The sequence below is a fragment of the Pinus tabuliformis genome, chromosome 7 (assembly GCF_031772625.1).
Source record: "Pinus tabuliformis cultivar Carrire ecotype Pingquan chromosome 7, CPIR1, whole genome shotgun sequence".
Taxonomy (NCBI): Eukaryota; Viridiplantae; Streptophyta; class Pinopsida; order Pinales; family Pinaceae; genus Pinus; species Pinus tabuliformis.
In genome coordinates, this window is record NC_142293.1 from 1,624,337,223 (window position 1) to 1,624,360,694 (window position 23,472).

General features: G+C 38.8%; 1 protein-coding gene across 1 annotated transcript in view; it reads left to right on the top strand.

The window, feature by feature from the left end:
* The window catches only part of LOC149254455 (uncharacterized), a 352,448-nt gene that overhangs the window by 271,515 nt on the left and 57,461 nt on the right, over positions 1–23,472 (top strand). Inside the window, 5 exon segments of the mRNA XM_089460161.1 lie at positions 16,864–16,923; positions 17,169–17,210; positions 17,303–17,433; positions 17,636–17,771; positions 17,880–17,957. Of these exon segments, the coding sequence (XP_089316287.1) occupies positions 16,864–16,923; positions 17,169–17,210; positions 17,303–17,433; positions 17,636–17,771; positions 17,880–17,957 (447 nt within the window).

Consider the following 23,472-nt stretch of genomic DNA (forward strand, 5'->3'; position numbering starts at 1 on the left):
TTGACCAGACTCACTGGTCTCTCAGCCCACAACGTAAGGGAGTGGCAATCTTCTTGACGAATCCATAGGTCTTTCGACACACAACCTAAGGAAGATTCATGATGCTATATAATCAATGCTCCCTCTCCAACGAGATTCTCAACCATTCTAGGCTTCTCACATAAACATCAACAACTTGCTGAACAACAAAAAAAGTAGCCATGGTGGATTTACGTATTTTGTCAAAGATTTCGATAAGCAACATCATCCAAATATTCATTCAACTTCAACCAAGGCTTCTCACAGAAGCAGTCATCAACAACAATGGTTGAAACCAGTGGACAACAAGTGGCTTCTCACAGAAGCAAGCGTGAACAATAATGGTCGAATCCAGCAAAGAATAAATGGTTTCTCACAGAAGCAAATACCAACAACCTGCTATCCAACACAAGATCAAATAAATCAACAACTAGCTTCACAAATCAACTACATTTCTAGCTTCAATCTTGCTACATGCAATTGGAACATTGATATCATTCAGACCAATACAACATCCAAAATACATCCAGTCCAGATAGAGTTAACAATTTCATGCATCAGGTGGTTCAACGGGCCAATTAGACAGATTCATCAAATAAAGAGCAGAGTCTCACAACTTCTTCCAATTTTCTTCAAGCAAGTGTCCATGGACTCACAATCCATTATGCCACAACCTTAACAAGGATTTCACCAGGCTCGCGCCACACTTTCAATCCTACAATTATTTAATCAACTTCCTCTTACGCTGAAGAGGTCCTCAACATCAATATATAGCAGAAAATTCACGGGCTTATCTATCGCTCTTCAAAAGTTCTAGCCATCTTTATCTTGGAAGTCGCATAAATCAGAAATGTGCTTCAATCAGGCTGATCTCATTTTCTCCCTCTGAGTCCAAAGGCCATCCAATCACGAGTCTTCTTGTCACTCTTTTCTTCCATCATATCAATGCTTGCCATAGCCTTGACATACTTCATTGCAATCCTCACTAGGAGGCTATGGAAGAACAAATACAACCAAGCAAGACATACAAAGACAATATCTTTTGAGAGTGTGTGAGCTCCCTCTTAATCTTAGTCTTCTTGGGTCTAATCAACCTTGTTCAACTCATCAAGGAATTAATTTCGTCCTCATCATCATCATCAAAGAGTCCACATCATCAAGGAATCCATATCATCATCAAGAGCGTCAAGGAACCCATATCATCAACAAGAAATCCATATCATCAAGAACATCAAAGGGTCCATATCATCATCAACATTAAGGAGTCAAGCTTTTGCACATCATTATTCATGAGTCTACATCATCATCAAGAAGTCCACATCATTAGTAACGATTTAAAAAAAAAAAGGTACAAGATACTTCTCTTTTGAGAACATGTCAACTCCCTCTTAATCTTTTAGCCTTCTTGCATCCAACCTGTAAATTAACCTTATCATCAAGATGTCAAGTCTTCTAGGAGCTAGGGTTTTTTTTTCTAAGCATAAACAATTAATCCATAAGCCCTAGGCTTTCATCAACAACCCTAGATATGGTTATCAATTGATTGGCTAGGGTTTTAACTCCAAACCGTTATGATCTTTTAGGTTTACACAAGGGTTTACAAACCCTAATGCTTATTGTCATCAATCAGTCCTAGGGTTTGAGTAACTTTCATCCTTGCAATTCTTTTTCCAACTTTATTAGCTTTCAACATTGGAAATCCTAGGGTTTCACAAACCTAGCGCTCTCTATTCAAACCTTCACTAGTGTTTTGCAAGCTTAAGACCAGGGTTGCGGGGGAGTGCCCCCCTCACCCCACGAATCGCTCCCAATTTGCGCTTCGCTTGGGAGCTACCTTGGGAGCGTGCTCCCTTTAAAAAAATTTTGCTCCCTATTTTCGAGGGAGCGATTAGGGGAGCGGTCGGGAGTGATTGCTCCTTGAACGCTCCCTTCGCTCCGGGAGTGATTTTTTAAGAGGGGGAGCAGTTGGGGAGCGATCACTCCCCCTCTTAAAAAGGCGCTCTCGTCGGCACGGAAAAAACGCTGCGTGATGGAGAGAGGGAGGCGACGACTGACGGAGAGGGAGAGGAAAGGGAGGGAAGGGGAGTGGGCAAAGGTTAAAAAGACCCTCTCCCCTCCCATTATTCACCCATTCGTCTAAGTTGGAGAGAGCAAGAGAAAGTTTGGAGCTTGGAGAGAGCAAGAGAGAGGAGCTTGGAGGAGCTTGAGGAGCTTGCAAGGGAGGTTGGAGCTTGGGATTGAAGGCCAAAGAGGTAGGATGTACTCTCTAATCTAGCATTTTTTTCTTTTTTTTATGTTCGTTGCTAAATAATTTCTTTTCTCTATTTCCCATTCACATTCCTCCATTTTTTTGTGGACTCAAGACTTCAAACATCATGGCTATATGGCTTGGCATTTTCTTCTTGTTGGTTCCTTTTTTGGTTATTATGGTGTTGGAAAGTAGGAGGAGGAGGGTTGATCATGATGAAGAAGAGGATGAAGAAGTAGGTTATAGTGGATTTGATGAAAACCTTGGAGATGAGTACCTTGGTGAGGAGGAAGAGAGTGGACATGGTGAGGCCCCAAAAACTAAACAAGACCAAACCCCATTGTGAAAATATGTTACTAGGTCTGAAGCAGGGAAAGGGGGTGGAACCACTAAATTTACATGCAACCGTTGCAACAAAATGTACACAGGTTCATACACACGTGCCATAAGGCACCTCTGTGGGAAAAGGCCATGGGATGGTGTTAAAATTGGCAACTAGGGCCAAACTCCATGTGGGTCATCTTATTTATGGCTGCTGATATTTTTCTTGGATTCCTCTCATTGAGAGGTGTAGGATTGATCTAAAGATCATCTGATTCCGATAAGTATTCATGGAGATATGAATTTATTTGTGTGATGGGACAATTCATCAAGGTCGGCTAGCAACCAAACTACCCCCACTTGTGCTCCACGTTTTAGTATAAATACAAGTGCCTAGCAAAGACACAACTCACTTGAGATCTCTTCTTCTCCAATCGTTTTGGGATTTAGTGGAGAGAAGAACCCCTAATTGGAAACACTGTCATAGAAGAGTGTTCTACACATGGAATGCCCTCACTGTCATGGAAGGAAAAGCCCTCATCCTACACACAGTCATGACAGGTATAGAAGGAATGCTCTCACACTTAAACGCTGAGATAAAGAAGCCACACCTTCAACTATCCTTAACGATGTTCTAAGTAAGGATGCTCTAATTGCTTTTTGATTGAAAAACAATCATGATTGATAGATCCAATCGATGTCTTAGCGGAAGCCTATTGCTGTCACTCTAACACTGTCATAGAGGAGAAGACATTGGCATTGCTATGTGTTGGGCTGCAGGCCATAGCACTATAGCTAGCCACCTTGGTCTTATGATGAATGCTATAACATTATAGACAACATAGTATATGACTATAGGATGTATAGTGCAGCATAGTGCACACAGTAGCAGCGATGGGTACTGGACATAGTGATGGTGCAGCATGGTGTAGCTCAGTGATATTGGACATAGTGATGGTGCAACATGGTGTAGCTCAGTGATGCTGAACATAGCGATGGTGCAGCATGGTGTAGCTCAGTGATGCTGAACATAGTGATGGTGCAGCATGGTGTAGGTCAGTGATACTGAACATAGTGATGGTGCAGCATGGTGTAGGTCAGTGATGCTGCTGAACATAGTGATGGTGCAGCATGGTGTAGCTTAGTGATGCTGGTGAACATAATGATGGTGCAACATGGTGTAGCTTAGTGATGCTGGACATAGTGATGGTGCAGCATGGTGTAGCTCAGTGATGCTGGACATAGTGATGGTGCAGCATGGTGTAGCTCAGTGATGCTAGACATAGTGATGGCGCAACATGGTTTAGCCTAGTGATGCTGGACATAGTGATGGTTCAACATGGTGTAGCTTAGTGATGCTGAACATAGTGATGGTGCAACATGGTGTAGCTTAATGATGCTGGACATGGTATGATGGTGCAGCATGGTGCAACACAATGATAGGCACAACATGGTGATGGAGTCACCTTGGAGAACTAGTTGAGGCAGCATGTCTTCAACTGAGTCCAGCTACCTCCTGTATCATCTTCTTAGAGATGATCTCTACCCTTATTATGACATGTCAAAATGTTGACTTCTGATGTATATGCTCTCTCTCTCTTTCTGTTGAACTATTGAAGAACATATAAGAAGAATTGATCAAGGGTTTCCCCACATTGGGGTTTGTCCCTGGCTAGCGCCACATCTTACGTCCTCTTGTCTTGGCTCGTCTTCTGCGATCTATATTTATGTTCTATCTACAATTTACTTTAATGCTGATGTGATTGCTAATCTGGAAAAGATATTGAGCTAATTGTGAAAATTGAAATAAATTGCCCTATTCACAGAGCATACCTAAAATTAACATGGTATCAGAGACGAGGTGAAGACAAAGCCCAAGAAAGTGTGAAAGAGCAATCACCGAAGACAGTTGGGAAAGGGCAAAAGGATCAGTGGATTCCTCATCCCTCTTCAAATTCACCAAGGGTGAAGTCAAAGTAGACAATCTTATCCAAGTGGCGCATCAGAAGCTTTTGATGACCTAAAGATCACTTCAATGGGAATTCCGGATCTAAGGGTGGAAGGAAAGGTAGATGCCTTACTTACAATAAGTTCGACCATTATGCGAAGGAGTGTCTAAATAGCAGGGACACATCACTTGATGAAGATGACAATCATTTCAGGGACATCTTCAATGATCAGAGGAATGACAGGTAATGCAGGTCATCAAGAAAACGACCGACTCTTCAAAGAAAGCAAGGAACCCTAGGTATGGAGAATCAAATGTTGTTTCTGATAAGATAAAGAAGTGTTATCTTGTATTGGTCCTCTCCTTCAGACTCTTTGGGAATCTGGCTTATTGATTGTAGTGATTCAAAGCACTTCAACGGATAGAAGGGTGCTCTCTCTAATTTGGTAGAGGTGGAAACAATCGTGGGATTATACTTGGAGTCGATGCCACCTATCCCAGAAGGGGTGTAGGGAATGTTACCCCTCAATTGAATGAGAGTAACTCGATTCATTTATAGAATCTCTTTTATGTACTTGATTGCAAGAAGAACCTGGTGTCCATTTCTGCAATGGAAGTCAAAGGTTTCAAGGTGGCATTCATCAATGGAAAGTTACATGTTTGAAAATGGAATTTTCAAAGATGCTTTTGAGTTCAGGGTTGGCAATTTGTATCAAGTTGTAGGATGGTCCATTGGGGATCATGTCAATTGACATATCTCATCTATAGCATCAGAGGTCTACTTATTATAGGACTCTACCCGATGTGAGTCAGATGGTGACTGGGATGCCTGAATTCAAAAAGAGCATGAAGGTACATGTCTGAGATGTACCAAAGGAAAATCTTAGAAGGGGACCATTCCCCTCATGTAGCAGGTCCACTGGAACAACTCGAGGGGTTTGAGATTCATGATCAGGAATCTCATGTAGTAGGTCCACTAGAACAACCCGAGGGGTTTGAGATTCATGATCGGGAATCTCATGTATGCAAGTGGAAGAAAGCCCTCTATAGCAAAACATCTCGGGCCCAATATGAGAGGAATGATTGTTGTCTGATGAAGTTGAGATTCACTAGGAGTGAAGCCGATCCAAACCTTTGCTTGAAGGTCGTGGATGATAGATCCAATGTTGCGCGAAGCGGGGACGAAACGGGGATGTTTTTTGGAAGCGAGGACGCAGAAGCGTCATTTTCCAAAAATCTAGGAAGCGAAGCGTCTACTATATATATATATATATTTGCATTTATATTAAAATAACATCTAAAATACCAAATTAGTTGTAGAAGACATGAAAACATGCATATTTTTACATAAATCAAGATAGATATGGCATCCATTGTACATCAATGATTAATTATTCCAGCATCAACCATCTACAATCTAGATTCCTCTTCTCTTGTCTAGCCTTTGCCTCTACTTCAATTCTATAGGGATTTTAGTCAACATTGCCTAATTTTGATCAAACAACTTAATCCAAGCCTTATAATATGGTAGAGAAAGCTTAACATGCCTGATCAATGATTTTGACTTGAGTGAAGGGTACATAATTGCTAAGGCCATGACAAAGGAGTTCAACAATCAATAACACCAACATTGGGGTACATATAGGGCTTGTTGCTCTTGATTAAATGCCAATCACATGCCCTCATACATGATATAATCCAATGAAACACCACAATCCCATTGATCCTGAATTTTCTGAATTTTGAATGGGATGTGAAGTTTGATCCTGAGTTTGCTGAATTTTGAATGGGATGTGAAATTCTGTTTTCTCCATATGAATTCTGATGAGGTTGGAACCACTCTCAAACATCCTGAGTCATTTCATGATAATGTTAAAAATTTAAGTAAAAGGATGGAAATAAAAAATAAAGGAGAATGTCACTTTTACTTTAAGAATTTAACATTACTAGAAACAATAATTTACTTCAATAGGTAACTACTTCTAATAATTAGCTAGCATTAATGACATTTAGTATCATTAAGCAATTACACAAAAGAAAATTTCAACTGTAAAACATGAAAGAGTAGTAAAGATAACTATGAAACAATTAGACAAGAGACAAAAATTTTAGGGCCGAGGCTAGGGTGAAACCCGAAAATGGAAAACCCATAAAATTCTTTCCTAATGAGAGAGAGAGAGTTCCAGATTCATTAATACATCAAAAATAACCATAGCAAGATAATAGCCAAACCAGTAACCAAGAACAAGATAAATGCCAAGCCAAGTGCCATCCCTATTTCAGATTTTCGGCCCTCCTTTTTTCTCCTGGAATTTGCTGGATCAAAGAAAATTAAAATAAAATTGATGTGTAAAATGAGGAGGAAGGCTCTACTTTATATAGACTTTTGAAGGGGGTTGAATGGGTACCTCTTACGGGCACAATTGACCTAAAATAATATGAGGATGACCTGAAGATTTGGAGGCAAAAATAAAAAATTAGATTTTTCAATTTTCTTCATGATGAAAATACCAACCATGGCTACCATATTTTAGAACAAAACTATTTATGAAAATTATAAGAAAAAGGAAGACAAAGCGTCTCTCCAAATTGAAGTTGCAATTGGAGGAGTAGCTAAAACCTCTAGAAACATAGTAAAATATGAGTTGGGAAACAATTAGAAGGTCTCCATTGGTTCACCCTCCATAAGGACCTCATCGTTTTTTGTTCCAACTTCCAAGACGAGGAAATGGGACACAACCTTCCATCATAACAGTGGTTACAAGAAAGGAGAAGGATGAAGCAAATAACTTTGTGGGGAGGTGCTTTTATGTAGTGGCACACCTTTTAGCATTGTCGAGAACTTTCCATTCTACTAGGCAATGTTTGATGTTGTCATTGTTCTTGCTCCAAAGTTTTTTCTACTGTGATCTTTAGTGTTTCATTGCATTTACTCTTGAATTTTCTGAGTGTAATTGCTTAATGATATTCTGGACTGTGTTAAAATACTATCATATATCATTGAAAGTAATTATCAGTTGCAGAAAATTGTGTTTGTTTATTTAGCACTAGAAAATCAACCGTTTATGGATAAAAATAAGGAGTGAAGGTTATTAAAAATAGTACTCAACAACCTTATAATTAGTAATCACCTTTTATGCTAAATAAAGCAAATTCTAAATTAGTAAGTGGCTCTTAGAGAGGGGTGAGTAAAATATAGCAATGGAAAAAGTGCTTAGAATGGCTTCAAATATGACACTGCTATTGTACATTATATTAGGTATCCAAAAGTTGAATCAGCATGCTCAAAATAGACCAAAATCCATGGCCTAGGAATTAGCTAGACTTGAAGCATCGATAAAACTGAATGCTGGCTCTGCTCAATTATCTAATCATCGTGTGAAATTGCTAAGAAAATAGTTTCTAACACAAAATTTGATAAAAAATAGCAACTTCTGTAATTCATCTAAAATTTGAACTACATGCACATTTCCCCAAAGGGTACACAAAAACTTGATCAAATTAGGAAAAATATGATTTCCATAAAGCTGCAAGACCCAACCTGATCATACACTTTGGGTGTCTTCTGTTGAAAATACTAAGAGGGGGGTGAAGCAGTATTTCCTTTAATGTTCACACAATTGGTTAAATTCATTTAGATATTCAGAGCAACAATACAAACATGAAATACGATCACATCATAAACATTAGTATGCAAGAGATTTTGCTCAACAAGCTTTGTTATGCATGGTTTACATACAAATTTATCAATTGAACTGGAAAGAAGTACAAGATGTTGAGAAATCAATGGGGGCAACAGTTAGGGTTGTTGTCGCTCAAATTGTACAGGCACGGTGCAGCGACTTAGGGTGGGGGTTGTCACTCTTAGCCTTTCCCTCTCTGCTCTAGCTGCCTCGCAAAAGCAGGCTATGGGGGATAGTCCCTATGAAATGTGAGAATGCAAGACTTGTTGGTAACCAAAAAGTCCAGGAGACACAACTGAATGGCCCAACCATTTGGTTGATTTAACAAGTTTTAAAAATTAGATTAGATTATTATGTGAGACCAGTGCCTTATGGAGTCAATTACTTGCTTGATATCAATTATATACCAAATGACCGAATGAACAGTTGCTGCTTGGAGATGCTCTGCTATACTATATGATATGAAAATCCTACAATCTAGGTGAGATGTAGAATCTTGGTGTATTTTAGTTAGATGCCTACTCTAAATGTATCCTTCCTCTTAACTGTTTTTAAGCTAGTCTCTAGAGTAGATTGTGAGAGAGAAACTGGGGGGAAGCAAAGTGAGGCTTGGTTAACGATATCTCCCCTGGGGTTCTAAGTTCTAACCCCCTGATGCCTCTAGCGCTGCAAAGACTGTGGTTCTAACGATTGCAAGGTCACCATGTTAACCACTAAAGAGATGCTAGGCTCCTAAACCTAGATGAGAAAGGTGGTTTGGAAGTAAATTAATTAATGCAAGATACTAATCTTAGTATGCAAGTGCAAGAGATGGATGAGTGCTCTTAAGGTGAGATCACTTAATTACTTAAGTACTTAATTACAAATGATCTTTAATCATGACAATAGACAATTTGCTCAAATGATATATAAGACAAGATCAATGCTAAATAACAATGAATCACCAATATGCCAACTTTGATTAATCTTGATCCACAAGAGATAACCAATGCAACAATGATCAATGTGTCTACTTATCCAACAATGATAGTAGCAATGAGATCACAAAGTCAGTTAGAACAATTAGCCAAACTTATCAAACACTTTATCAACTTGATTAGAGCACTTGTGTAAATAGCATGCTAATGACCAAAATTAAGCCCAAATCACTTCAACCATGAATAATTATGAATTATAAAAAATTCTTAACCAATTTTAGAGACTTATGTGTGATTTATTATCACTGCAACCTTGTTTTCAGAGGTCTGTAATTTTATATCAGCAATCAAGAAATGATGCTAGATGCTATAGACAAGATAGAAAATCAAAGCATTCAACTTTCCAATGATTGCCAATGATTATGAGACTGTTTGGAAGCTATAGATCAGACTTGTAATGTTCAGATCAGACTTCAAAATAGCCAGTCATTTTTATTACAAAGACATCAATCTATTGTTGCAAGTATTATAATAATTTTGAGGCCAGATCAGACTATATAATGCATTCTTTAATCTCCATAGTGGGAGTAGTTCTCACTGGCAAAGAGAACTGTCCGGAGTGGTCTAGGAAGATAAAACACACCCTTATTTTTAATGAGCCGTGGAAAATAATTTGTGACGGAGAAGGAGACAATGCATTGGAAAAGCCCACTTCAGACAAGGAGCTTTTCATTTGGGAGAACAAGAACAACAAGGCGTATGCCTTGATTGCAATGTCAGTAAATGAAGAGGTGAGTCAACATATTTCACCATTTTCAAATGCCTTTGAAGCCTTAAAGAAGTGGAAGGAATTGTATGATTCACATTCCGACCTTGAAGTTGTTCAATTGATGATTAAGTTGTTCAATCTTCAATTGAAAAATGATGACCCTCTTGCCTTAACATCAGAAGTAAGATCCATTATGCATGACATAAAGGCCACCGGTGTTGAAATGGATGTTCCTCTCACAACCTATGTCAAGACACTATATCCCACCTATTCACATTATCTTGAGTCATTGCGAGCAAGTGGCAACCTTAAGGAGATCACCTTTAACTCCCTTGAGAAAAAGTTTGCTGAAAGAGATAAGGCTTTTGGGAAGAAGACACCTCCTTAGTCTACTGAAGAAGTTGTGTGCCTTGCAAAGAAAGAGAAGAAACAAGGACAAGATTCTTCTAGAGGAAGATGATGCCGAAGAGGAAGAGGAAGAAAAATTTTAGAGGCAGGGGGGGCAAACATTTCCAAGGAGAAAGGTCTGATCTTCATTGCATACAATGTAATATAGATGGACATGATTATTCCACATGTAAGCTGCCTTGGGACAAAATTGAGCAGGAAATAAATGAAGGAAAAGGTAAAACACCTGACAAAGGGAAAGGAAAAACACCCGAGTCTGCCCATTATGTTGTCGCACATTGCAACATTGGAGTAACTAAAGACTTAATTCAATTCTTCGCTTGCTTCATGGAAAGATGCTTGGTTGCTTGATTCAGGGGCAACTTGCCACACGACTTTCAAGAGATATTTCTTTGAAGAATTCACTAACAATGTTGATGGAGTAGTATACTTTGCAGACAAGTCAAAACTCAAGCCATCAGGGCTTGGCACCATTAGGCTCAAACTACCTGTTCTTCCAGACTTTCTTCTACATGATATTCTATACCTCCCAGAGTTGAGGAGAAACTTGCTATCTTTGGTCCACATCCGCCAGCAAGGACACTCTATTCACATATTTGATGGCAAAGTTGAGGTCAGAAAAGCATCAAATCACTCACTTGTCATGATTGAGATAGAAATATAAAGACTTTTGAAGCTACAAGGAACCTCTTCTTGTGCACGAAAATTTTCATACAATTCTCATTATGATGAAGGTACATTTCCATCAAGTCTTTTATGGCATGCTAGATTTGGACACTTGAACTATGACAACCTCTGTTTGTTGAAGAAAAATGTTGCTACTAGTTTGCCTACTATTCCTAGGAAACTTAAGCAATGTGATGCTTGTATTCTAGGAAAGCACAACAAACAGTCTTTTCATGATTCTCATTCTAAAACACAGAGAACTTGAACTCATTCATTTTGATTTATGTGGCTCAATGCCTGTTCCTTCCACAAATTGTAATAAATATATGATGACATTTATTGATGACTACACCCGAATGTGTTGGGTTTATTTCTTGAAGAACAAATCTGAAGCTTTTTTGAAACATTCAAGAACTTTCATGCATGGATTGAAAATGATGCACATTCTCATATTGGATCTATTCGCATTGATAATGGAAAATAATACACATCAAATGAATTTGAAAACTATCTTTGCAAACATGGGATCAAACATCAAACAACCATGCCTTATAATCCCCAATAGAACGAAGTAGCTGAAAGAATGAATAGGACAATCTTAAATATGGTACGTTCCATGATGTTTTTCAAGAATGTTAAACTGATGTCTCTGGCTAATGCAGTTCTATGTTCTGTGTATATAAAGAATAGGTGTCCATCTAATGCTATAAAAAACAAGACTCCCTATGAAATGTGGTATGACCAATTCTAATTGATTTTGACCAATTAAAATGTGATTTTAGGGCTTCAATATTAATGATTTGACTGCTGTAGCAAAATTGAAGCAAAATAAGGGTTTGGAGGTCAAACCCTAGAACCAAGGCCTTGAAGATCCCATGGTTGAAATTCGTTCAAATTTTGGGATGACGTTTCCGCTTGAAAAATATAAATTTTGAGACCCTAAGCTTGCGAAACCACAAAATATTTAGCCATAAAACTTCAAATTAGGGTTTTAGGTCAATTTAAGGCAAAAAGGCCAAGAAAATGGAGAACAAGGCTAAGAGAGGCGAATTTTCGGGGATAAAAGGGCTAGGATGATAGATCGGGGCCCAAAGTGAAGAATAGGGCCTCAAAGAGACAATGCTATGCACAATGAGGCTAGCGTTGGGGGTATGGAGGGCTTAAAGGCCTAGGAAGAGCCCTAAGGCCTATGGCCTATGGCCTAAAGGCCAAGGAAAGGGAGCTACAAGCTCCTAGAGGGTTGCAGCTTAGGGAGAGAGGGAGAAGAGGGCTGAGGAGGAAGGTTGAGAGGGAAGGAGGCCGAGAGAGGGGAGGCCGAGAGGAAAAGAGGAGGCTGCAAGGCCTTTTAGGCCTGCGGCTAGGGTAAAGAAGGGAAGCCGCAACCCATAAGGGTCACGACTAGCCCTGGGAAGGCTAGAAACCAATACGATGGAGGGAGAAAGGCCAACGCTGAGGCTTAGGAAGGAAAAACTGGGGCTAGGAGCCCTGAAAGGTTTGAAATCATTGCTCCAAAAATTTCTATGCTTCAGGGCTTTGATTTTCTGAAAATTCTTCCGTGGAAAGCTTGCAAAAAATTCCAAGAGACTAGATCTTATCCTCAAGGGTCTAGATCTAGCTCTTCTTCCACTTGATTCCTTGATCTAACCCGCAAAAATAAAATTTACAACATCCAAACCCCAAATATATACAAAATGAATAAAATAATCCCAAACCAAGTTAGAAAAATAATTTACAATTAATATTACAAAATTATTTTACAAATTATACAAGGGTTTTAAAATAGATTTTGAGAAAATAAATTTTTATAATATTTTTTCCTTGAAAGAATGGCTAAAACGCTTCAGAAGAATTATTGGTCACTATAGCCCTAGCGAAGTTTCAATCCACCATATAAAAACCAACGATCCAAACAAAGTAACCCTTGCCCACGGTCTGTGAACTTGGAGACCAAGAATTGAGTACCTGCAAACACTATGCATTATCTCAAAATAATAATATAAAACACCACATAGGAAGCCCGTAGGCAATACATACCACAGATCAACGAACAAGAACACCTCGAGTCGCACTCCAAAGTGTTTTATTATAGTAGAAAAAATAGTTCCTAGCAGGACAATAATTTACAAAATTCTTTAGCAACAATTCTAGCCAGAGATCAAGATGACTAGAGACTCAACTGACTCTCTAATTTATAGATAAATCCTCCAAATGGAAAAAAAAACGCCTAGCTTCTATGATCCCGGTCAAAATAATCTTGGCCGTTGATGAACACTTCAAAATCTTTTAATCTTGGCTTTTGATTTTTTTTATTTTTGAGGAATTTTCGAATTTATCATTTAATTCCGTTTTAATTAGCTCAAAATTAATTATTTTGAGCTAATTTCCTCAAAAAATTGATTTTGACTTAACCACCAAGGTCCAAGAGTCCAAATTTTCTTGAAATATACAATATTCGCTTGGTGGAGGACCTTTAAAAATTGATTCTTTTAAGACCCACGAATTTTTCTATTTGGGGAATTTATTTTCCTAAGACAATTTAATTTGACTCTAATCAATTAATTTTCTGGCTTAGGATTTAATTTAATTTTGCCAGAAAAATTAATTAATTTACACATGAGGGGATTAATTACTTTTCAAACTCTCTAATACATAGGATTTTTCATTAACAAGACCCAAAGAGGGAATACACATTTGTTTTAGACCCTCAAGACACATAACCCATCTGTGACACAATATGATCTAGTAAACCAAGTGATTTGTAATAAAATAATTAAGCCAATTAGCTTAAATTATTCCCAAACCACTTTTACATTAGACTCGACTAAAAACACTAGGACTCAACTAATAATATGACAATAAATTTCACCCTAGCTTTGGGGTTTAAGCTGGAGGGAAAAAACTCCTCTGATTAGTTGTGTAAAAAAACATAGATAATCAGCGAGGTTATAAAACTTCTTAGGATGGAATTCGTCACCAAATTATAGGTTTACTTAGGTTGTTACATATACTCAAGGTTTTAATAAGATCATTTACAATATATAACTTGCAGAATGGGATGACCATGACACATGGATTGCTGACATGTGATCTGGTTGAAAAAGTTGGTACTTCCGCTTCCCTGGAACTTTGACAATTTGAGTGCAACAAGTTGGCAAATACACTTGAAAGTGTTCGTCCTGATAAGGTTGGAAATACAGGAACAAGAAGCTCAACTAGACATAATAGAGGTGATGTAGACGATTCTGACTCACCTTTTGATATGGATGTTTCTTATGATTGTGAACTGAATTTGTCTACAAATTTCAAACCAAATTCCTTTAAAGAAGCCGCTTCTCATGATGAATGGAAAGAAGCAATGCAGAAAGAATATGATGCTTTGATAAAGAATGGCACTTGGAAGCTGGTTGATTCTCCATTGGGAACCAAACCAATTGGTTGTAAGTGGTTCTTCAAGAACAAGTATAAAGCAGATGGCTCACTTGACAAGCACAAAGTCAGGCTTGTGGCAAAAGGTTTTGCACAGAAGGAAGAGGTCGATTATGAGGAAAAACTTTTCCTCCCATAGCAAAATGGGCTACCATCCAGACACTCTTCACCTTGACAACTCAGAACGATTGGAAAGTCCATCAAATGGATGTAAAATCCGCTTTCTTGAATGGAGATCTCAAAGAGAATGTTTTTATGTCCCAACCAGAAGAATTCGTTGTGAAGGGTCAGGGACACAAAGTATGAAAGCTTGTAAAATCCTTGTATGGCCTCAAAAAAGCACTGTGAGCCTGGTACGAGAAATTGATTGAGCATCTTCTGAAATTCAATTTCAAACATTATGATCTTGATGATGCAACTTTGTTTGTCAAGAAAGTTGGCAAAATAGTTGTATATCTTGTGGTGTATGTAGATGATCTTTTGATGACAGGGAACAATGAAAGCTACATTGCATCCATAAAAAAGGAACTGAGGAAAGGTGTTGAAATGACAAATTTGGGCTATGTTGACTACTATCTTGGTTTTGAAGTAACCCAACGTCCGATGTTTATATTCCTCTCTCAAAAGTACATTGGATATTTGTTGAACATGTTTGACATGGTTGAGTGCAATCCTTTGACTACTCCAATGGAACAGAACTTAAAGCTCACATCCACTGAAGGAAAAGAATTTGAGGATGCAACAAAGTATAGACAACTCGTAGGAAGTCTCAACTACTTGACTACTACTAGACCAGACGTATAATTTTCTATTGAAACTCTCTCTAGGTTTATGCAAAAACCTTGTGAGGGTCATTGGTTTGCTGCAAAAAGAGTTCTAAAGTACTCGAAGGGAACTCAAGACTTTGGATTCAAGTATACACAGGTGGATGACTTCTGCATGATTGGATACACTGATTCATATTTCGTTGGAGATAAAGAAATTGGAGTATCTACTTCAGGTTATGTTATGAGTCTTGGATCAGGAGTTGTCTCTTGGAGGTCACACAAACAATCAGTTCCAACAGATTCCACATCTGACACAGAATATGTGGCAGCAACTGAAGCAACAAAGAAAATTGTGTGGCTCAGGAAAATTCAGGAAGATTTGCAAGAAAAACAAGTACATTCAACTCCTCTTTTGATTGACGACACTTCTGCAATAAAGTTGGCCAAGAACCCAAAGTTCCATTATTGAACGAAGCATATCAATACAAAATACCATCTGATTCGACATCATGTTGAGGCCAAAACAATCCACAAAGCAAATTGCAGACATCTTCACCAAAGTGCTTGGAAGGGAAAAATTTGAAAGATTCAGAATGATGCTTGGACTCACTAACATCCCTTCAGATTAAGGGGGGGAATGTTGAAGACCTAATCTTTGGGATTAGGAATCCTATGTAAATATTGTAAATAGCAAACTAAGAGAAGTTGGAAGGCGAGGAGACATTGGTAGATGAAACCCAATTGTCTCCCTCTCTTTCTATATAGTCATATACTATCTTAATGAAAATCAACAATACATTCATGGAGTTACTCCTGGCTTGAGGTCTTAGTGTTATTTATTTTGAAGATTTAAATGCATATCTGATAGGGGTACCCACCTTGAATGTGCGCGTATTGATCTGGAGTGAGGGGTACTGTGTTGGTGACTGAAAGTGTCCCTAAACTGTCCATTCAGAACCCATTGAGGTTGATTTCACAGGGGACAATTTTGAGTGGTAACATAATCTAGCCCTGTAATCACAAACTCTGGGAGGTCCTGCTTTGTCCCATTTGTGGAGCACAATTGCTGCAACATTCAATGCAATGCTTGGCATTTGAATTAAATTCGAGTTGCATATGGAGTTTTTATTCCTAGAGTCTGTGTTTTCTTTGGAAGCATTTGTGGCATCTAGAGGTGCAAGAGCAAGGTTATTATTGCTCTCAATATTGGGTAATGCCACAAAATCCAGATAGGATAGCTTTGATAATGCCTAAAATTTAAATAAGGAGGCATGTAGCAAGATAATTATCTAATTCCTTTAAGGTAGTTGCATATTTAAATTTGATAATTCCAGAATGTGGCTCTTTGTCTTATATTATATGACTTGAATATGATAGAAAGGCTCCCTTCTAGGAAACATTTTCCAAATGATAATGGTAATACTGTAAAATAAAACAATTGGATAAAACATCTTTTTAGAATGGAAATTTTACCTAATCCTAAATTTCTGTATTTCTGGGGTTGACGCTCTTGGAAAAGTGTCAATGAATTTATTGACTTAAATACTGTAAATAATTATAGTCTTTTCCTGAAATTATATTTACTTCGTTTTATGTTTATGTTTTTTTGTAGTGGAACATGTTTGTTGTGAACATAGTTTCGATATTGAAATTTCCATTCTCATCAAGCTTATTTTGTTTTGACTGTCACAGGTAATTGCTAAGCTGGAAGGTCCTGCAGTGAGTCAGTATAGTGCTTTGCGCTTACTACAGGTAAACCGCATGCTCTTCCTTATATTTATTTTAACATCTATTAACTGAAAATTCCAGAATATTGTTTTATTGAAAATAGACAATTAACCCCGAAAGCACTTTTTGTCACCTTTCATTGTTTTTTATATTGATGACAATGGAGAATGTGTCTGCTTTTACTGAATCTGGGAACGATTGTTGTGTGCTTTTGCATATTGCTTCTATTTATATACTTCTTATTCATCTTGTTCCACTTTGAGTTGTAGGCGACTCTGGATGAATCAATGTATGATCTGGCAGGAGAACTGGTATATACCTCCCAAGTATTTTCTTCTCGTGAGAACTATTTCTGAGGTTTTGGGGACATTCATTCAGGAGTCTTTTCATTTTGAATTTACAGGTTAGGTTCTTACTGCGATCAGGAAGAGATTATGAACTTACAACAACAGAAACTGAAAAAATGCCCCAGAAATTACTTGGTTCATTTATTTTTCGACCAACCTCCCAGAAGCAAGCAGTTGATTTGAAATGGTATTCATAGCTCTACATCTGATGCTCATGATTTTGGAAATGGACTATGTTAGGTTTCTGTGAGCTTATATTCTTCCGTTAATATTAAGATTTCTCACATTAACATTTGATGTTTGCATTAATTTAGAGTATAGCTTTGACCTTGGACAGGTCATTTGAGGATTCTTTCAATTTATACTAACAAAATATTCATTTTCACCAGTGCCTCAAATAAAGAATTGAGTGCTCATATTGCTTCAGTGAAAAGCATACTAGAAAACCATGCCAGCTATTTGATGTCCGGAAAAGAGCTTTCCAAGCTGGTTGCATTTGTTAAGGGAACTCAATTTGACCTTGTGGTGAGTTCTTTGACAAGTTTTCTTCAAGTCCCAACAATTATCTTGTTTTCTTCATATAATTTTAACCCTGGAATACACTCTTAGATGTTTTTGTTTTGCTATTTATAGGAATATTTGCAGAGAGAAAGAAATGGATCTGCACGTCTTGAAAGCTTTGCATCTGGTCTTCAAATAATTGGGCAGAAGGTGATTCTAACTTTCCCTCTCTGCATCCAGAAACCTGGTGCCTCCACATTTGGTTGGATTTGTTGTATCTCTCCCTGTCCAATTATCTGCTTTTGGTCACCTGTTGACACTAACAAATTTACCTACTTTTATAAGTATCTGCTGATTTCATTTACCCACAGGCAACATACTGAAGTGTGCTCTAGACCTATTTTAAGTGTAAGGAATAGGAACAGTAATGTGAAGCAAAATGTGGGCATTTCTGGAAGGATGAGCTGGTCCACTTCTAAAACATTTGAATACAGAGAATTCTGCATAAAATTAGAACAAGTGACCCTTATTATATGGGAATTATAGCTTTCAAATGCTTCGCATCATTGCACTTGGAATTTGCATGGCATGTGTTATAGAAATCTCATTAATTAGACCTTTTATTGCAAATTCAGAAATTTCACCTCCCAAGGAGGTTTCCTTGATCTTGTCCCTGTGAATTTGCAGTGTTAAGACTGAACTGAAGTATAAATTCACAGCAGCAACAGCAGACAAATTTCACAACCCAAAGACAATATGCAAGCCAAGAGAAAAGAAACCAAACTCATGCCAGCAAATTTCATCTCCCCAGAGCAATCTTTTCAAGCACAAACGAGATTTGAAATTCATTTTATTACACCAGTAAATTTGTCATATAATTTTAAGATCAACGTTAAAACCCTTAGCAATGTTAGATTTAACTTATGTCAAATCAGCAAGACATACAAGTGCTGGAAGTTACCAAATCATGAAGACAATGATAGCTGGTAATCAAATCTGAAATAACACAAATTTGAACAGTTGAAAGCTTCATGCGTGTTTAAAGAAAGAAAGAAGAAATGAAGGCCATGTACATACTCACAGCTTATTACAAGCTGATACAATTCTCCAAGCTTCCAGAATCCTAGCTAGAGAAACCATGAAAACACTTCCCATGCCAGAGATATGCCAACAAGTTAGACTCATCACTAGCAAGGCCTCCTTGGCCTTGTTACCCACTATTTTGTGGGTGATATCCCCAAGAGATTTTTTTTTCTCCAAGATGGTTCTCAGCTGGCAACCATCAGCCGCTTGCAGCGCTCATTGTGCCATTTCTCCGCCACCTGAGCTAAATGTGTGGTCCCTCACCCATCTGCCATGATCATATGTTTGAAGGTGGGCCTCTTGAACCTAAAGGTATGCCTTTTCATTTGGACATTGAGTATTATAGTTTGTTTATCATGGACACTTCTGGGCATGGATTAATGGGGGGATTCGGTGGAAAGAGTGGGCTAGGTCTGTGATCTTGCCCCCTAGACCCCTTTTGGATACTAACCTTGGATTCTAGTCCCGCGGGATCTTTTTTATTGACCATTTGGCCTTAGGGATGGTATTTCACGGGAAACCTTGGTTTTGGTTGTGTGGTTACGCTCCCTCATCCGCATATATTACCCCCTTTCCACTGATTATCACCCCCTTCATCATTTCTTTCACTTGGGTCCACATTTCTCCATTGGGTCCACATAGGGCTAGTTCTCCCCTTCCCCTTGCCAACACCTTCGGTCAAGCCTGGAATGATTCCTCGAAGGTTGATACAGCTAAAACAAAGTAAAAGCATAATTGACCACATTCAACAGGAAAATGTACCACAAAATGTACCACAAAGTGCAAAAGATGGCCAGGACAAACACATTTAGCACATGGGCAAAAGGCAATACATTAGCTCTACCCCATCATCATGGCCATCACCCTGGTTCCTACAGGTTCTATGAGCCTCCTTCATCATATAGGAACCCATGATTGTCCCAACCCCTGGTGAGAAATGAACCACCCTACCTTAAAAGGGGGTATCCACTGCTATATCTCACACATCATGCTCTTACCCTTTGAGCTCCGAGCAGTTAATTAAAGAGAAATCATAAAAATGCAGAAGGCATATAAAGAAGGGTGGAAAAATCAAGGCTGATGCACCTCATGTACCACGATTGCTCCCTCCTAAACATTATATACGCAAGTGTGGGTTTCCCTTTTATTAACTACCCTTGTACCCTAGCATGTGGCCCAGGGCTGCCCCTTCTCATCCCTACTCTATTCACCTCTTTATTTCATACCACCACCTTTTAAGGGATGTACCTTGGACACATTATCCCCTTTAGAAGTAGAAATCACCTAATAAAATACTTAGTTAATCCGATTTGGAGTTTGGAGACATTAGCACATCCCGAAGCCCATTATGGAAGGGCATGCCATTATGAAGTCCCCACCTGTAGTCCATAGTTTTTAAGCTCTATTACTCGATTTCTTTGATGACTTGTACTGGAAGGCTAGGAGGCGCATGGGATCTTATGCAAGATTATAGATGGTCTCCATCTTGGGTTTGGTCTTCCTATACAGGGTCCTAACCCTCTAGAGGGATACATTGGCACATGTAGGGTGTGTGTTGAGAGCCATGGGCCTCCACAGCAGTAGACAACACTCCATGGACCCCCAAGGATGTTCAAATATTGCTCGAGATTCACCTATTGAACAAGGAAGGTGCGCCTGGTTCCCCTTTGCGTAGCCAGCCCCACTATCACACCATGCACTTGGCAGCTGACCCAGGACTTGTAGGATGATGTGGCATCACCTACACCATCATCGAAGCCTTTACAAATGATCTTCAAACATCTTCGACTCATTTGGAGACCCATGAGGTTATTAATGTGGCTGGACATCCATTGGGAGCACCACAGATTTATTGTTTGGAGAACAAGGGGCCACCCCCTTGTCCATCACTTTTGAGGGTCTTATTCTTCATTATGGCACCTATGGACCTCATCAAGCCTCTTGGAGGGCCCTACGACATGTATTGTTTATCACTTGACCTCTTAAGAGGCTTATTATTTCATTTATGAGCTAGTTTGGTGGGCTTGTCACCAAAATTTAGGTTATTAGCACATTATTCTATTTTTGGGGCTTCTGTAGGCCTAATAGACTATTTCGAACTCCTAATTAGTGTATAAATACAAGTGAGATGAGTTCACTTTCTCATCATCACTTTGGATTGGATCTCTCTTCTCTTTAGAGAATTTCACACTTTTTCTGGGATGAAGAATTGGAGAATGGATGAATTTTGATGTTTATATTGGAGTATTTTTATCTTGGATCTTGTTTATTGTCAAATGTTGATGGTTGGATATGTTTTATTACATGTAAGTACACACTTTTAATGCTATTCTTGTTTTACTTTTGTCACTGGTATTGAATGGGATTTTCGCTATAATAGGGCTAATTACTGCATTGCATAATTGCAAATTTGTGGAATTATCGTTTCTTTATAGCATCTCTCAATGTTTGGGCCATGTATGTGAATGAAATCTGCTAGGGATAATCCGATTGGGGAATTGATCTTGATAAGCCATCTCCTTTGACAAGTGAAGTATTAAAGTTTCGAGGTCTCTTCCTCTTGCCCTAAAGGTTGAGCGAAGAAGTCCTTAAGGCCTCCTTGACTAAGTTCCGAAACATAAGGTCCTTTCTCATCATTATCCTGGACTACATTCTCCCCAAGGATTAAGGCACTGATCCTCCAATAGGTGATCACTCAAAGAATATATTTCTTCCCCTTTCCCTATCTCTTCTAGGTCTAGCCAAGTTGGGTCACTTAGGGCATCATTTTCCCAACAAAGTAGCCCAAGAAAAAGTTCGATCTCCTAGCCTCTCCTACGATGTGTCCTCAAGGCCTCCTCCATTTGTGAAGCTATTCCAATAGTGGAGTCGTGAGATGGCCCAAGCCCTAGCTCTGAGATCAAACTTTTCGCTAGTGCTCCCAAGGCTAGTGCCTCATAGGATCAATTTGACATCTTCAAGTGAAAATTGTTGTTTTGATCCTTTCCCCCTCCTTGTCTGGATTAAGAACATCATTGGTTGCTATATTTTCCCCCTTGACCTAGGCTGGGTCCAATTGGCCCTGTGTGGTCCCACACTTTTGAAAAGTCAAATCTTCAAGAACCATTTGGGAAGAAAAGTCCGATAAGGATTTTAGAATTGGGAAACTCCTTCATAGGTATATTCCTCTAACCTAACCCTCACTCATTCTAGAAATCTTTGTACCTTGCTTAAAAAGCAAGTAAGCTCTATCCTTAAAACCCTTCTAGGAAAAGGATTATTAGGGTCACTTCACATCCATTGGTTGATTCATCCTTTACAAGTGGCCTTCTATATACCAGGTCTCCTCCCATCGACAAAAGTCCGTAGAGTAGGGAGTCTTAGCTGAGGTGACAGTGGGCTAAGCCTCCATCGTTTCTGTTTGATCTAGCAATTGCCCTTTAGGAGTCCTTTTTAGGCCCCTTGCTAGTTTGAACGGTAACATTTTGGTGCCATTGTCGGGGACACAAAACATTTGTTTTGTACCCCATATGACATATTGACATATTATTATTGGCGACTCCATTGGAAGAATGAAGCCCTAGTTCTTCATTCAAATTCAAAGTTAATGCTTGTAGGGTGAAGCAAGCATCTATCAAGGCACCTACATTCACCCTGATGACTCCATTTTCAATTCTAATGTGTAAAAATCCTAAGAAATGGACCATTTCGAGCTCCCTCCTTCTCCCTATGATGACCTTAGTCCTGAAGAAGCTCTAGAGCACCCTGAAATCAAGAAATGGATGAGAGGTTGGATGCCTAAATTCAAAGGAAGTCCTAATCAAGATCCCAATGTCCATCTTGACGAATTCTCTTGGGCTTTAGCCTTGACAGGGATTGAAAATGAGGACACAATCATGAGATTGTTGGCCTTATCATTTGTAGGCCAAGCTAAAGATTGGTATGATAGCCTCCCCCATGAGATTGCCATTGATTATGAATATTTTGAAGATGTCTTCTTAGAAAGATGGGGTGGCACCCCTCATGAAGAATGGATGGCTCGTAGATACCCCTTTGAGGCAAAGCTACGTGATGAAAGGAATAACCTTGAAAAAAGTCTTGGTAAAGGTGTGGAAGCCGTTTGAGGTTCCCCTTTAGTGTCTGAAGAGAACCCTCCTCTCGTTACATGTGACAAGACCTTGGAAAGGGGGGTTGGTGAAAGCTTTGGTAATCTAGGTGATGATCAATCTTCGTTAGGTCCACATGACGAACCGAATGACTTTGAGAACATGTGTGTTGAGAAAAATGAGTCTATGGAAAGTGAAGTTGAGACTAACCTTACCTTTCTCAAGGATAGTACTCCCAATGATTCTCCTTTTGAGAACCTTGAGGAAGGTGGTCCCATTCGCCCCTTAACGGATGACATTGAATATTATTTCCATATCGAAAAGAGAAATGAAAAATTGTTGGTCCTTAATTTGATTGTGCTCCCGTTTATGACACCGACAAGGAGGATGAGGTTGAGATTGGTCCTCCCTTTCTCCCAGGCATTATTTATGAGGACATATCCATCGATACCTTTGGGAAGGAGAATTATCATTTTCCCTTGCATGAAAAGGAGCAATTGGGGATGATTGATTCTCCTTTTTGGGAAGACCCTATCTTTGGTACCAGCAATGATATG